Source organism: Syngnathus scovelli, chromosome 13 (assembly GCF_024217435.2).
Source record: "Syngnathus scovelli strain Florida chromosome 13, RoL_Ssco_1.2, whole genome shotgun sequence".
NCBI classification, from domain to species: domain Eukaryota; kingdom Metazoa; phylum Chordata; class Actinopteri; order Syngnathiformes; family Syngnathidae; genus Syngnathus; species Syngnathus scovelli.
In genome coordinates, this window is record NC_090859.1 from 13,038,854 (window position 1) to 13,053,968 (window position 15,115).

General features: G+C 40.4%; 1 protein-coding gene across 13 annotated transcripts in view; it reads right to left on the reverse strand.

Moving 5' to 3' along the window:
* Nucleotides 1-172: 172 nt before the first annotated feature.
* LOC125979515 (protein unc-13 homolog B) overlaps nucleotides 173-15,115 on the reverse strand; it is a 33,599-nt gene continuing 18,656 nt past the window's right edge. For 4 of the 13 annotated variants that reach the window (XM_068652878.1, XM_068652874.1, XM_049737821.2 and 1 more), the window contains 37 exons: nucleotides 14,690-14,959; nucleotides 14,514-14,604; nucleotides 10,779-10,825; nucleotides 10,565-10,646; nucleotides 9,511-9,585; nucleotides 9,213-9,432; nucleotides 8,911-9,138; nucleotides 8,698-8,839; nucleotides 8,346-8,515; nucleotides 7,626-7,741; nucleotides 7,387-7,550; nucleotides 7,152-7,302; nucleotides 6,958-7,026; nucleotides 6,772-6,861; nucleotides 6,437-6,574; nucleotides 6,227-6,357; nucleotides 6,057-6,142; nucleotides 5,843-5,969; nucleotides 5,672-5,768; nucleotides 5,457-5,600; nucleotides 5,282-5,359; nucleotides 5,117-5,194; nucleotides 4,887-4,922; nucleotides 4,614-4,640; nucleotides 4,489-4,539; nucleotides 4,201-4,215; nucleotides 4,089-4,109; nucleotides 3,435-3,523; nucleotides 3,212-3,358; nucleotides 3,019-3,142; nucleotides 2,896-2,949; nucleotides 2,737-2,814; nucleotides 2,513-2,660; nucleotides 2,352-2,408; nucleotides 2,079-2,171; nucleotides 1,842-2,001; nucleotides 173-1,775 (listed from right to left, as the gene is read on the reverse strand). In XM_068652878.1, coding sequence (XP_068508979.1) covers nucleotides 1,490-1,775; nucleotides 1,842-2,001; nucleotides 2,079-2,171; nucleotides 2,352-2,408; nucleotides 2,513-2,660; nucleotides 2,737-2,814; nucleotides 2,896-2,949; nucleotides 3,019-3,142; nucleotides 3,212-3,358; nucleotides 3,435-3,523; nucleotides 4,089-4,109; nucleotides 4,201-4,215; nucleotides 4,489-4,539; nucleotides 4,614-4,640; nucleotides 4,887-4,922; nucleotides 5,117-5,194; nucleotides 5,282-5,359; nucleotides 5,457-5,600; nucleotides 5,672-5,768; nucleotides 5,843-5,969; nucleotides 6,057-6,142; nucleotides 6,227-6,357; nucleotides 6,437-6,574; nucleotides 6,772-6,861; nucleotides 6,958-7,026; nucleotides 7,152-7,302; nucleotides 7,387-7,550; nucleotides 7,626-7,741; nucleotides 8,346-8,515; nucleotides 8,698-8,839; nucleotides 8,911-9,138; nucleotides 9,213-9,432; nucleotides 9,511-9,585; nucleotides 10,565-10,646; nucleotides 10,779-10,825; nucleotides 14,514-14,604; nucleotides 14,690-14,959 — 4,180 coding nt within the window. In that variant the 3' untranslated portion in view covers nucleotides 173-1,489. The remainder of the gene's footprint in view (nucleotides 1,776-1,841; nucleotides 2,002-2,078; nucleotides 2,172-2,351; nucleotides 2,409-2,512; nucleotides 2,661-2,736; nucleotides 2,815-2,895; nucleotides 2,950-3,018; nucleotides 3,143-3,211; nucleotides 3,359-3,434; nucleotides 3,524-4,088; nucleotides 4,110-4,200; nucleotides 4,216-4,488; nucleotides 4,540-4,613; nucleotides 4,641-4,886; nucleotides 4,923-5,116; nucleotides 5,195-5,281; nucleotides 5,360-5,456; nucleotides 5,601-5,671; nucleotides 5,769-5,842; nucleotides 5,970-6,056; nucleotides 6,143-6,226; nucleotides 6,358-6,436; nucleotides 6,575-6,771; nucleotides 6,862-6,957; nucleotides 7,027-7,151; nucleotides 7,303-7,386; nucleotides 7,551-7,625; nucleotides 7,742-8,345; nucleotides 8,516-8,697; nucleotides 8,840-8,910; nucleotides 9,139-9,212; nucleotides 9,433-9,510; nucleotides 9,586-10,564; nucleotides 10,647-10,778; nucleotides 10,826-14,513; nucleotides 14,605-14,689; nucleotides 14,960-15,115) is intronic. The other 9 variants (XM_068652881.1, XM_049737822.2, XM_068652883.1 and 6 more) reach the window with 7 other exon arrangements.

Sequence of the window (15,115 nt, forward strand, 5' to 3'; positions counted from 1 at the left end):
AGCATGGGCAGTAAAACAATTGTTGTGATGGTAATTACAAGCAATGATTTGGCCTGCTTGCAATTAAACTTATCAAGATCATTAAAATATCAATTTACCTTTCAGAGGTATTTGCAAAACGATTCAAATTAAAAAAATCTCGTGAAGGGCTGTCAGAAAAATCAGGTACACGTTTTGATGGACATACACTTTATAGAAAATGAATAGGAATGTTTAAATGACAACATATACATAGCAACAAATCAATTCACCGAGTGGAGAAAAATGCAAAATAAAAAAAATGGCACAAGGAGCATGTATAGTATATTACAGAAAATATTTAATCTAATTTCTTTCTCCAGGATATCGTGTTAAAAACAGGATCGCTCCAACACTGAGGTGTTCATATTGAAAAAAATAAATAACGTTATTTCTCCATCAGTTATAAAACACTTTGATGGCACATGAATTCATGTTAGCATCAAATTCAAAACGTAACTTACAGTCACATTACGCATACACACAAACACATACATACATAATACCATTAAGGGACAGAAAAAGATCAACATTTAGCATTTGTAGAAATGATAAAAGTAGAAAAAAAAGGATATTGGAATACAGGAATGGAAAGTAGAAAACCTTACAGTAGGTAGGCAAAAATAAGAGCGTGATTTAATAAGGGTTCAAAATAGAAACAAAAATGTTCAATCGCAGTAAGGCAAGTGAAAATAAAAAAGCACGAGCAGAAGCAAACAATAAATCAGGTTGGGTGACAGATTCTTCTTCACATTTTCGGAAACCTGGAAGCTATCCAATGGTTTTGAATTTCTGAAAACGACGGACTGTGAAAGTGAAAGACGTTTGCTGTACGGAAGCATCGACATTTGCTCTTAACTTATTTAATCACCCTTCTAACATGTAAACCATCGGTAAGTAAACACTTTAAAATCAACTCAGACGTTGTGCTGCTGAGTAACAACACTGCGGCAGCAAAAATAAATAATCGTTTAAAAAATAAATAAATAAAATGTCTTTCCTACCATGACTGTGCTTGAGGACTTGGGAGTTTTGAATCCAAGTATTTTATACACTTTGATTACTAAAGTGTGTCCCGAGGGGGGGGTTCACATTGTGGCATAAAAAAGAAGCCATTTGTAGGCACATATTCAAGTGTTAAAAGACGACCGAATGAGTTCTGCTTCCAAAATTCGATCGCCTTTGACACTGTGTGAGATGAAATTGATTGTCGTCTTTGCACGACTCGGAAAGCGCAGGTGTGCACCTTGAGTTGACTTCATTTGACACTTTCAGTTTGGTTTGGGGAGTGTAAGGCATCAAACTTATTGACGACATCATGTCGGAGGTTTAAAAATAAAAAATAAAAAGGCGGGTTAAGAGCCAAGTAAAATTTGTGAGGTTGAGGGACACAAAGTGGGACTGCCTTGGTCAGGTGCCACCAAATAGTCAATTACGTTAAGGAAAGTCTACCAAAATCCTCATCGCCACCTCATCTGCCCTCTTCGGCCGATCTCGTTTCCGATTTAAGCCTCACAAATTCCTTCGCCACGTCGTCATTGGTGCGCTGCGACAAGATCCGCATGGCGGTGAGGCCCGTGTCGTCCATGTGGATGCACGAAGCAAGTGGGCACCAGCAGGCGCAGTTGCCCTTCTCCATGATGTCCCTCAGCTGGATCACAGACAAGCCCACCACCCGGTCGGCTCGACCGAAGCAGTAATCCTTGACGCACACTTGCAGCTCGTAGCATTCGAAACCATCCTGGTTTCCCAGAACGCTGTGAGAAAGAAATCCAAAGATGAATTTTTATGAACAGCTACCAGAAGAACTTTGCTCTACTCACAAGTGGAAGGTCTCGTTGAACTTTGGAGACCAGCTGTTGTTCTTGGATTTGGTCTGGAATTTACGTTTCTTGTCACTCAGGTGAGGTCCGATCATGGTGAGCTCCACAAAGGGTCGGAACATTCCAGGGGTCTGCCATTTCAAATCAGTGGCTGCCACAACTGGAAGAAACACAACAAGTGAGCATTAACAGACAAAACAAAATTACGACAACGCCATTGTGTGAGTAATGTGCGACCTTTGGCGGAAACCTTGCGTTCTCCGCTTTTGGGATGAGTGTGGAGCTCAACCTGGACGGACACCTCGCCGATAGGGTTGGACACGCCTGATCCTATTTGAAAACAAACACACACTTAGCCCACTTTAGCTGCTTTTAAATTACAAAGTCGGGATGAGAAGGTTTTAAAGGTTGTCTTTGTGGTCAACACACTTTAGGGGCACGACAAATACATTGTGACAGAGCGATGGGGTAGGGGTGAGAGGTCAGATGCTCTATGATGATGAAACCTACCCCTGCTGGGCTGTATTCTTTCATTGGGAGTTAACCTAATACCCTTTCCATTGTGCACTAGCACATACGTCGCACAGGAAATAAAAAGAAAACAGCTTGTCAAGCGTGGGGCAGAAATTTTTAGACGAAATCCGGGGAAAAAGTTGTTTCTAATTGCTTACCTTGAGCCTGTTGACTGGTCACAAAGGTTTTGATGAGCGTGTCAGTGGTTTGAGTGTAGAGGGACAAGGTGTGGCGGAGTGACGACAGCTCAGCACTCTTCTCCAGGAAGGCCTTCTTCAGACCATTTCCTCCCGCATGGAAATATTGCTGAGAAAAGCAATTTTTTTTTCATAAGCAGATGTTTGGGCTTTATCTAAAGTGTAGACTGGTTACATCATCTGACCTTAATGGTGTCCAGTGCAACATCCATAACGGCACACTGCCGTGGAGACAGACTCTTTGCCTCGCCCGCCATATGATCCTACACAAAAAGCAGAGTTAGACAATTAAAAAAAAAAAAAGTCACTCACATCGAGTCACTATATTAGAAATGACTTCTTACTTTGAGTTTGGAAAGTTGACCGAGTTCCTTTGCGGCCGAGAGTATCTGCGCACCCTGAAAAAGAAATGATCTTAGCAGCTGTAACTCCAAAAAGGCATGATAAGAAAGACAAAATCAACTTACAAAGGTGTCAGTGCCCTGAGGCAGAACAATCGTTTTCTCCAGGTTGACCATCACAATCCTCCACAGCTCCTTGAGCACACGCTTCAAAACGGTCTTCTCACAAATGGTCGCAAACAGCATCAACCTGCGCAATTCCAGAAAATTGAATGTTTCCGTCCGTTACGGCACATCGGGGGCAAGCGTAACCACTTACTTCCCATCCAGGAAATCCATAAGAGGCCGTAGCATGTTATCAGAGTCGGCCTCCACCTGGCTTTTGGTGTTTGCGTTGAGTGGTCCTTTTATCTGGTACAGCAGAGACGCCATCTGACGCATGCAGTCGTTGATGCGGCTCTGGAAACTGCCGTTTCACAAGGACGTCGGCATGAGCGAACGTCTTTTCAAGCGTGGCGGAAATGTTGCCAGAGATTTGCTACCTGTTCCCAAATGTACTGCTGAGCTCATCCAGCACGCTGTTCAGCTTCACCTGCAGGTTGTTGAGCAGATCACTTGCCTCGGTGTCCATCTTTAGAAAGAACACACACAAAAAAAAAAGTCTCATCAAAAAACATGAACGTAAAATGGCTTCCAGATATTGGAAATAATTCACAAGCTGTATTGAAATGTAACATAAGCATGTTTTTGTAATACAGCGTTGGCAATGCAGCAAAGAACTGAGATTGCCTTTATTATTCGAGTGATCGGTAAATGAAGCTTCAAATATGCTTTGCGAATCAGTTGTATTTTTTCCACTCCTCTAGATAGCACTCTCTGCAAGCACAGAGAATTGCCACTTCTTACCATCTGGAGTCCAAAAATAGAACAACTGGTCCACAAAGCAAATTTTACGCTTCATTTCTCCGTCGCTCAATATTTCCACTCAATTGGAAAGAAAAGGGAAAAGGAAAGTATCTCTACTGTAGATAACCCGACTGACAGTACAGACACATCATCTAAATAAATGTGGTGGTGTGGGCCACATTATTTTAAAATCATGACCTAGTAAGAAATACACATTTTTTGCTAGGTGGCACTGAGGGAAGGCTTCAGGGGAGGAACGGCAGTTACAAATCATTTCTCATGCTTCTTACCTTCTCGACTGGAGTATCCCGCTTAATGTGAATGTTAGACAATATTTTAGTGACTAAACAATAATCATATTCAAATATATGCTGGAAGTTAGTATATAATCGTGACACCCACCTTCTCCTCATCAGTCTATTGCAAAATATATTTTTGGGGGGGGCAGAGATTGAGAAAATGCAAAAACAGTCAGCAAAAGCTGTTCAAGAAGTAATGAGTGAGTTGATTTGGGGAAAGGTCTTGGAAAAAATTTGATGTCTACTGTCACCAGAAATGATGATCCGAAATTATTACACAGCCTGAAAAAATTCCACAGCTGTCAATGAATTAATGATGTCACTGGGAGCAGAATTAGGATGGAAACAATTCACACGAATGATTTGGGCTGTACTTAAGACTGCAACAAACCTCAACCTGAATTTTGTCACCTTCCTCTTCCTCCTCCTCACTCTCCTCAAACTAACAGTGAAAAGAGAACGTTAAGTCTCATTGCCAAAAGTCAAAATAATCAATGCAGACATGTTGGCACTTGCCTGACATGCTGGTATTCTATTGTTGCACTAGAGAAGAAAAAAAAAAACATAAAACCCTTTATTTAAACCAACAGTGCCATCTACAGGAGTAAAGAAAAATACAACTGGTTCATGAAGCACATTTGAAGCTTCATTTACCCATCACTACCACTTACTACAAATAAACCACTATATCTAATGGATCTAGTTGTTAATCTAACCACCACTAACAAAAGTACGCACCAGGACCTTTGCGCCGTTAAATTGGCCTACTTTTTCGTTCAGAAATCCTACCTCTTCATCATCTTCCTCTTCCATCAGCTCATTTTGCTTTAAATGTACATTGAACACACAATTTAAATTAGAATGCCCAACTGAAGAAGCTCCACAACATTTACTGGGGGTCAAAACTAATTTTATTCCCTACACGCTTTGCATTTGGGAACTGCTTAGTTATGATAAAGCAGGAGAACATTTTATTTTGAGCACCACCTAGAAAAGTCATTGTCCGAGGGAAGGCTTACCTGTGTGGCACCCATGCACTCAAACATCTTCTCCAACAGGATTCGCAATTGTTGCACATTATTCATCAGGACGCAGGGCTGCGTGGAGAGAGTGAGATGATGAGGATGGACTCGGTAGATTTAAAATATTGCAGGATTATCCTTCATTCATTTATGTCAACTTACAATCTTCTCCTTGTCGATGTAGGAAGGAAAACTCTTGTTAAGAATGGCACTGTACTGCAAAAGAACTTTGGCAATAGTCTGAAAAGATGAAGGAGGAAAAAAATATTCTTAAGAAATAGAGGGGGTTCCATGCATCCTAAAATATTATAATAGGATACCAAAATACTGCTCCCACCTTGGAGAAGCGGCGGCTGTATTGCCCCATGACGTTGGGATCGGGGCATTCCAGTTTCTTGATGATCTCGAAGCTTTGGTTGAGTTGAGTGAAGATGTCCACCACCGAGCAGGAGAAGAGAGCGTGCTCTGACGTTTGCTGGAACTGCATTGCAAAAGGATTACCATGCATGATTTTTAGAAGTATGTCTTAAAAATGTCCAGAAATGATCTTACCCCATCCTTTTTATCTCTCTCTAAAGCTCCGTGCATAAATTCCATAGACACATCCTCATTTTCATCCAACCACTGCAGCACAAATTGCAAGAACCATCTAGGCCAAGAAAAGGACACAATAAGCATTTTGAACATCTTTGATATTGATTAATAATCTTATCGATGACTTACGATGGGTAGTCTGGAACAACATCCTTGAAGCTGGGAAGCTCCTTGACGTACTCGTTATAGAGCCATTTCACTTTGAAATGCAGATTCATGTAGTCTGTACTTTTACACAGTCTGTGTTTTTCATGTTCTGGAAGACACCAAATGCACAGAGGTTTGGAAAAAAAAAATCTTGCAGAAACTGCAAATGTAACTTTAATAAACCCGCATCACGTACCTTCCATAGCATACTTTATGTCTTGTGCAAACAAAGTCCACATGACCTCCGCTGACACCTTCCCTACATTCAATTCTTGAGGAAACCTAAAATGAATGGAAAGAAATTAAGACCAAACAGTGGGACAAAATATTTATTGAAACCCATTCTGTTAAGCTAACGCTACTAACTGGTTCAGCACTGGCGTGTAGGAGTTCCTGTCCTCTTCAATAATGGACACAATGAGCATAATGAGTTTAGGCCAAAAGTCCAAGTTCTTGATACTCGGACCTTGATCTTCCAAAGAGAGCTCTTCCTTGTTCTGGATTGAAAAAGCCACACTTGAGTGTCACTATAGAGCCATTCCGGGTCATTGACTGTCGAATCAATTTGTGACTCACCATTTCCACCGGCTGGTACTGTTGGCTGTACAGATCGTGGCAGTTATTGAAGATATAGTCGTAGGTGGAGTTGAGACAGGCCTTGACACAGTCTCGGACGACTTGGCTGGCTCTGGGTGGAGACTGTAATTCCTGGACCTGATCATCATATGGTGTAAGAAGTACGAGCAGTTACAATAATCTCACACAAAATTTTATTCAAATCAACAGTGCCATTTAGAGGAGCCAAAAAATGCAACTGGTTCATGAAGCTTTTTGAAGCTTCATTTTCCCATCATTAAAATATCTATCTATTAATAACACCAAAGTTTAAATTCTGACAGGGTGTTGGTTACCTTCATTCTGAAGAATGTGATACTGGTTAAAAGATCCACAGTGGATTTTAAATCCTGGAGGCGATCCTTGTTGCTGGCAGGGAAGTGGTTCTACAAAAAAATAAAAAATAAAAAATAGACTTAAAATGCATTGCTTTGACAGCTTTTGTCTTAAATGGTGGGAAAAAAAAAAATAGAATATCTTACCCTGTAGGTAGAGAGGTCTATACGTAAGGAATTGTGCAACTGGTCAAGGAGCTTAATAAAACGTTCTTTCTGTTGAAGAAATTGTATGGAAGGTTTTCAGAAAAATACATACTGAACTGTAAAGTGAAATAATATTGTATATAACTGAAAAAAATATATATATTCATGCGTGTGTATTGTCTTCCAGTACAAACCCCAAAATTGGAGGCCGCAAAACGGTCGGAGGCGGACACATTGGTGGAGGCGGTTGTGTGGGCGTAGAAGGCATTTATATTGGCGAGCAGCGTGCTCATCACCGCAGGAACCCCGGGACACATGTATTTAGAAGACAGGCAAGCAAAGTGCCTGAAAATAGCAACATTAGAAAAAACAAAAAAAACAAAGGCCATTACGCAATGTCTAAGAGGTATGATGTGATTGCAAACGTACGTCATGGCCTGGTAGATTGACTCGATTCCATAACGCATAGCAAACTCGTCCACGATATCTTGCGCCACGTCGTCGAAATAAACTTTCCACGCGTCGTCTCCACGGGCCTCGGGGATTTTCACAACACCGTGTCCGTGGATATCCGTAGAGTGGTGGAACAGGTTCTAGAATGGAATAAAAAGTGTTTGGTCCATTAGTCATTCGTGAGTTATGTTTCTTAAAATAATCTAATCAATTACCTCATGCAAACAGGTATACTGCACATGGTATGGAGCCACCTTCTCCTCCCCCTTAATCTCCACGTTGATTTGGAGGCGGATGGCCCCGGACACGGCTGACTTGTCCGTCCTCTTCTCTGTAATTTAACACAAACTCGGTCAACAGCGGATTTACACAGCACGTCAGTATTTGATGGAGTCGTTGAGGACTCGGTAGCTACTAATAAAAGCTTTCCAAAGTAAGGGGGGGTGGGTAGCTGACTGAAGACATGAGCGGGGGGGGCTTTTCTGTAGGCGGAGAGTCTTGCGATTTCACCCCCTGCTATTAACTCTGACAGGCTCACCATTAAGGGTAATTCATACATGTCGTTGGGAACGGTCGGTTTTTAACTCAAGCACTTGATAATCACACATAAGGAGGAGAAGGTGGTGGGGGTGGGAGGGGGGATACTTTGGAGCAGATGATGGAGAAAGAACAGGGACACCGTGTTAAATGTACCAGAATTTCATTGACTTGATTTCTTCCTGTTCCAAAAGTTTTTTAAGCACAGCATGTCATGCTAGTTTGGTATGGTAATTTCCAAGCTCTGATTTACAGTTTCGTATTTACCAATGGATGGAATAGTAACAAAAATGGTAAAATCTTTTTGCAATAAATGATCAGAAACTTTAAATTTATTATATCCACAGTTAAATCAATTATTATTATTATTAATTCTGATGTATCGTAAACACACTCACCTAGATTGTACCAGACGTCCATTTCTCCACTCAGTGTTCGGACTTCAATAATACTCTGGCCGAGGAAATCGTCAGATTCTCTCTTAAGACGCTGCTTGACTCTTGACTTGATGTCATCGTCCTCATCCCACACGCGCACCTTGATTCTGTCTGATGAATTGTGGCATTCGCTAAGAAAAGGGAAATAAATAGGAATAGAGTATCTTGAATTTAGTTACCGTATTTTTCTGACAATAAGGCGCACTTGAAATCTTTTAATATTCCCAAAAATTGACCAAAATGTCTTCACTTTATTATTTGGTGCATCTTAAGGTCAGAAAATTGAGGATTATAACACATAAGTGTTACTCACAAGTGATATTTCTCCTCCCACACTGGATTGAGGTTGCCATAGATAGTTTTGGTTCTCTTCTTTGTCTTTCCCACCTGCACGGTGACATAGGGATCGCTGGATCCCGTTTTATCCTTTGCCTGGAGTCCTTGTGCACAAACAACTAGACGAAAAAAAAAGTCATCATTTCTATTGTGTGAAATGAAATATTTCATTTGAAAATGACAGGCTTACCTGTGATGGTGACCTTGGCAGACCACTTTGACGTACCGTCCAGTACGCTCTGTTTGATTGCCTTCATGTGTTGCGAATGGGAGGTTTTGCTGATGATAAAAACTTCCCTGATCAGTTCAAATATTTCCGGTTTGTTCCTTTCCCTGATTTTCATTCTGTCCTTCATCGCCATGATGATATTTTGCGTCCGGTCCTCAGCGCCGTGTTTAGAACTCTTCTCGGCAGCACCTATTTATGAACCGGTCGAAGAATCTATGAGGTATGTAATAAAAAAGTACGGGGAAATACCAAAGTGTACTCACGTTGTAAACAGTCAGCGTTGAGAAGTTCCTGACACTTTTCGTGACACTTGACGCCACACTCGGAGCAGCGAACGCCCTGCCGTGCGATTCCCCACAGCAGCCCCTCGCATTCATAACAATATGTGGGTGTCGTGGCGGTCCACACTTCAAAATTATGAGGCGTGGTGCATGATATTGGGTAGATGAGTGCTTGGAGGGTCTTCTTATACACGTGGTTTTTCTGTTTGGATGAAGTTTTAGGAGACGATGAATAATTTTGTCCAATCTTAACCCCGATCTTGTTTTTTGCAGGACTCACCAGCTCCTCATCCTTGATGGAAGATCTCGCAGCCAACGCAGATGCGATGCCTGCCTTACGGGCTTGGACAAGGGACTGGAAAAAAGGTAGAATGTTAGGGTATTTTATAAATGAACAAAAAAATATTTATGAATATTAATATATTAATAACCCACAACCAAGGTGAGATATTACTAAAATGGAGGGCATTGTTTAGAGTGAGGTGGAACGTCAAAAAGGGTTTGTTTAGTCATTTTCACCCAATGGTCAAAAAGCCAAAGTGAGTTTAAAGGAACTACTAAAGAGAGGATTACGACAAAGTGTTAAGTTGGATATAAAAAACAAAGAGCCGCAAGAGTGTTAGTTATCGTTTTGAGGAAAGCGGCAAGCCTGTGAACACACTGGCAAAATTATTCATGCCGTTACAAAAAAATAAAATAAAATAACACTGGTCAACAAATTATCACTACATTTTTCAATCAGTGATTAAATTTTTTTGCACTGATTCCAAAGATGTACATTAGTTTTTAATAATAATAATAATAATAATAATAGAAACAAAACTGAAAATATCCTAAAAAGATAAAGACATTTTTTTAAATCAGCATCAAAAATAAATTTAGGGTCACATAAATCCATCTCGGATTAAAATTTGCTGTTGACCAGTGTCATAGGAAATATGCATGCACTTGTTATTTCCAATTAACATGGATTCTCCAATTAGATAGGAAAAAAAAATCATGCTGCAGTTCTAAGAAATTGAAGCGAGTAGTGTTTTGTTTATCCAACTTGTTAGTTTACTGGATTCTAATAACTTACCATAGCCTGACCAGGCAGAGAGAATGCATTCAAGAGAGTTGTGGGGAATAGTTTCAGGTTTAAGAGAGGAGGGAGAGAACAATTAGCAGCTTGCTTTCAAATGCGTTTCAATGATAAGACTCTAATCAAATCCCCCAAAACCAATAAATAGCTGCTCTCCCAAAAACAGAGAGATGAACTCACAAAGACACAAAACATGCAGTCAAAAGAACGAGAATAAATATATTTAAAAAGAACTGAAAATGTTTATACTGACCACATCGCTAACCAAGGCGATCTTTTTCTTCTTTTTACGAAGGTCTGGCATACTATCGATTCCATAAAGCCCTGGTCCACCACTGTTCTCAAAAAAAAGAATAAAAATAAAAAAAACACCATTAGTGCAAACATTTATTTTATTTTAGATAATTTGTCAATTTAAAAGGACAAATGAAATTAACCAAATTTCGCCACGACGCTGTTTGACTTACCCTGGTTTTACCCAGGCCTGTCTTACACTGGGTTCATCATGACAAACCTGCAAAAAAAAAAAAAAAAAAAAATACATGAGCTGTTAGACCATTTACAAAATTTAAATCATTTCATTAATTTGAGATGAAAGGAGTAATGAAACATGCATTTGGTTAGTTTAATATTTGCCACAAAGAAAGAAATGGAACTGGGTTGAAGCACAAGTTTCCATATATATTTAATGATAAAACAAATAATGATAAAACATATTTTCACAAACATTTGTTGAAATATTTTATCATACAAATTATTTCACAGTCACCAAAATAATAATAAAAAAAAAATCTACAAAAAACTTTTTTATGTAAGACTTCCAACAGTGTTATGAAGCCTTATTTGCAGTAAACAAAAACTGACAGCAAAAATAAAAACATACAGCACACAAATAAAAAATTTAATATGGAGCTAACAGAATTGGAGCAACCTGATTTTCTTCTTGCACTGTCTCTGTGAAGAAAGTCGGGAACGTCTCATTAGAAAGACTTTCAATCAAACTTGGAATGTATTCATTTTCAAATTCCCGTATTACCTTTAATACACATCTCCTGAGATCGAAATCCTTGAGAACTTTGAGAACCACAAGACCCCTGAGACCCTTGAGTAGACTGGGACAGCCTCTGATGAATCTGCTTCTTCTCCCGAAGAATGCGCTGAAAGTTAGCTATACGTGCTTTGTGATCGGAATCGAGAGGTTTCCCAACCTCCTCCACCATGTTTTCAGGAGGACAACTGAAGGGTAGTTCATCTGAACTGGGCAACGCATCCAACGGACTCTCATCTTGGATGACTGGGCAATCATTTGGGTTAAGGTAAAGGTCGGGCATTTCCGAATAGGTTTTATAGTCTTCTTTGATTTCAAAAATCTCTTCATCACTTCTGTCGGTTACGATTAACAGAGAGTGGCCACACTCTTGCTCCAATGATTGGACGGAATATGATGGTTTGTCCAATATCTCTCCAGGTTCCTGAACGTCTGAAACTTCACTGACCTCCTCATTGGGGACACATAGAGTGTGATTGTTGGACACATCTGTGTGTGTAATGACAGGCAGAGATGCCTCCAAGATGTCATCATCCAAATCATCAGGGTTGAGGCCTTCAAACATTTTCCAAGCCCCCTTGACAGAAGACCTGAAATTTAGCACAGCTTTGCTAAAAGTCATAAGATCAAATCTGGAAGAAACCTCCAAAGAATGTTGTGACACAGATTCTCCTCCATCATCTTTTGAGATGCTTTGATCAGTCCAATCCTGGTCCAAACTATGTCCTGATCCAAGTTCAAGAGTGTCTCCAGATGATGTGTAGTCATCACACAGGTCCCCACCATCACAGTCTGTCAAGAAGATATTGGAGCAACTCCCACTAATGGAAGAGCACCTCCCCTCTGTATTTTGACATTTGTCCAAACTAGGAGAACATGCGGGAGAGTTGTAATGAATTCCAAAAAGTAATGAGAGGTGTTCCGAACTAGTGCCTGAAGAATGACCTGGTGTGTTGCTTTGTGTTTCTGGACAACAGTCATCCCAAACATGTGGCTCTTCACTATTCCCATAGGAGGGTTCACTCTCGCTCCAACCTCCCTCTCCACAAGTACTGAAGTGTTCCGAAGGCCACCTGTCATTTTCTGGGTCAATACAAATAAATCCTGACCTGGAGTAGTCACAGGATGACAAAGAGTGGTTACGTTGGTAGTCCTGACCTTGAGGAAGACGAAAAAGCTCCTGTATATTCGAGCTTTGTGATTCTTTGTCCTGAATTGGTTGTTGGTTTGATTGGAGTATAATTGGACCGCCAATCGATTGCTTGGAAGGTCCGTGAGATGTTTTTTTGCAATCAGACAGCGGAGCAGTCGGTCTCTTAAGAGGTGACGTAACAGCGTTCTGTCTTCCCAAGCTTCCTCGTCTGATTCTGTGACTTTGAGAAAGTGGACTGGAGTAAGGTGCAGCTGAAGCGCCGGAGTATAACTCGCCAATTTCACTTAGCACCGCGTCAACGCAACACGAAACTTCATCCACTGAGCCTCGCACGGACGTTAAGTACTGCCTGAGGTCTGATATTTCCTCCTGGATCTTATTTATGCCTTTGAGCTCTTTCAGGATATGATCCACTAGATTATTAGAACCTTGCTCCTCGTCTTGTTTAACATCTTCAATGTGGAGCTTTTTAATTATCTGGGGTAGCGTTTCCTCCATAGCAGACTCACAATCAGAACTCCTGTTTCGCCGTGATTGGCTAAGGGACTGATTGGACTCTAGTTTGTCGTTTACTTGCGGTGTATTCAAGCTGTGTTCCACCATGAGTGATTGCGGGAGAAGCTCTTTCAGGTTGTGCTCATCTTGTCCATCGAGCCGTCCGTTGGGGAACATCTCCATGAAGTAACTAGCTATTTCCAAAGAATATTGTGAATGCCCGGTAATACATCCCGAGATTGGTGTAAGCAATCATCTTCAGTACCTGGAAATGTAAGACCAAAGAGAATCAGTTTTATGATTTCTAATCTGGGTTTTGAGAATAAGCAAAATACAATTTGAAATCTAGGAAACTCTGGTATGAACAATATACAATCGGCTTGCCTGCACTCTCTGTGACGACAAGTTGCTAACAACTTGCACGCAGCTGCTTCGATCGCTGTAATTGCAACGCTTTGGAATCACAGCAATTAGATGACGGATCAAATCTCTGCTCTTCATGTCGTGTTTCAACGTTACCAGCTGCTATACCGGATCGCTCCGGTCCAACCCTTTCTAAATACCAGATCAGTATAAACGTAAAATACGATTTTATTGTATGACATTTCCAATTAAAAACTTACTTGAGCCAGTCAAATTAAATTTTGAATGCTAATTTGTTAATTTATATGTCCAGTGATACATCTGCTATCCAATGTTCTGTCTAAACTTGCCTAATAATTAACATTAAACAATAACAATTAACATGTTGGAAATAAATATATGTATCTTAAATACATTTATCTGAAAATCTGTACCTTAACATATAAAAAGAAATTCCTTACCTTATAGTAGGAGTAGAAAAATAGGAAGATCCTGATCCAGCATCATCACACCTGATCCATTTCAATAATTGATGCGACTGTATGTTTCACACGAGTTTCTTGCTGTGCCCGATTTACAAAATAAATATTCCTAAACTTGTTGAGGACAGAGTTTCCTCATCGGTACCGCTGGATTGTTAAATCGTACAAGTGAGGGGAAGCAGAGTTTAGACATCACATGATAATGTTGCTATCTCGACACCCCCCCCACCCCCCCACACCCACCCCTCGCCCTTTTGCACGCTTTCTCACTCCCTCTGGCAGCGTAATTCGGCACAAAGACGATTCGAGGTAGATGCACAGCCTCATCGTTTCCCTCTATGTCTGGTTCTGCAACATTCCTAATTTACACAGCATTGCGTTTGTATTTCACTTTCCATGAAACAACAATCTCATAATCAGAGTACAATAGAATATAAAAATAAATTATATTCTTGGAGCTAAAGAGTTGAGTAGTGGCTAAACCTGACCAGCCACTATTTTATGAATTATATAAGAACGTGCATAAATCAGAAATGGATGGAATAAGGAAAAGTGTCATTTCTATTTGGAGTATAGATGATGGAGTGAAATGATAATATCATGGAGGGTTAGGGTTAGGGTTTTTTGATTAGGGTTAGGTTAGGGTGTTTTGATTGCATACCTCTCGTAGTTGAACTCTGACTTTATTGATGGCTTTCAGCCAACGAACTCTGGATGGAGAAAATGGTAAAGGTGACCCTTCATCGTGAAACCTGGGACACACAAAATTATGAGTGTAAATAAAAAAAAAACTTGAAATATAGCATATTTTCAGGTACGAGTTAATCAAAACCGTACCTGTGAAGTTTAGACACAACTTTCTCTGCTGGGGATTCATTTTGTAAGCTTCGTCTTGCGTCGAAGGCCGGTTGAGGTTGAACCTTCTCGCCGACAGCGGAGTGTCCGTTTGATGCAAAATTTGAAGAAGGATAGAAGCCGGCGCTGTGATAGGTGTGGAAGCATTCTTCGATTTCCGACCCTCCGGTGCTTTCGTGACCGATCTCGCTCAGCTGAGAGCTGGTCTGACTCAGGTTTCCTGATGACCCAAATCGACTACTTTCCACTGGACTGAATTGGAAAAAGAGGGAAATCATGTCAGATTTATTTTTTAGATCAAAACTTTATAAATGAATGAGTCCTATCACTTTTGTTAGATAAGTGGGGATTTTTGTGGTAAACATTTTTCCCAAACATATTGAGTTTAGATTTTCAAATGACCAAATA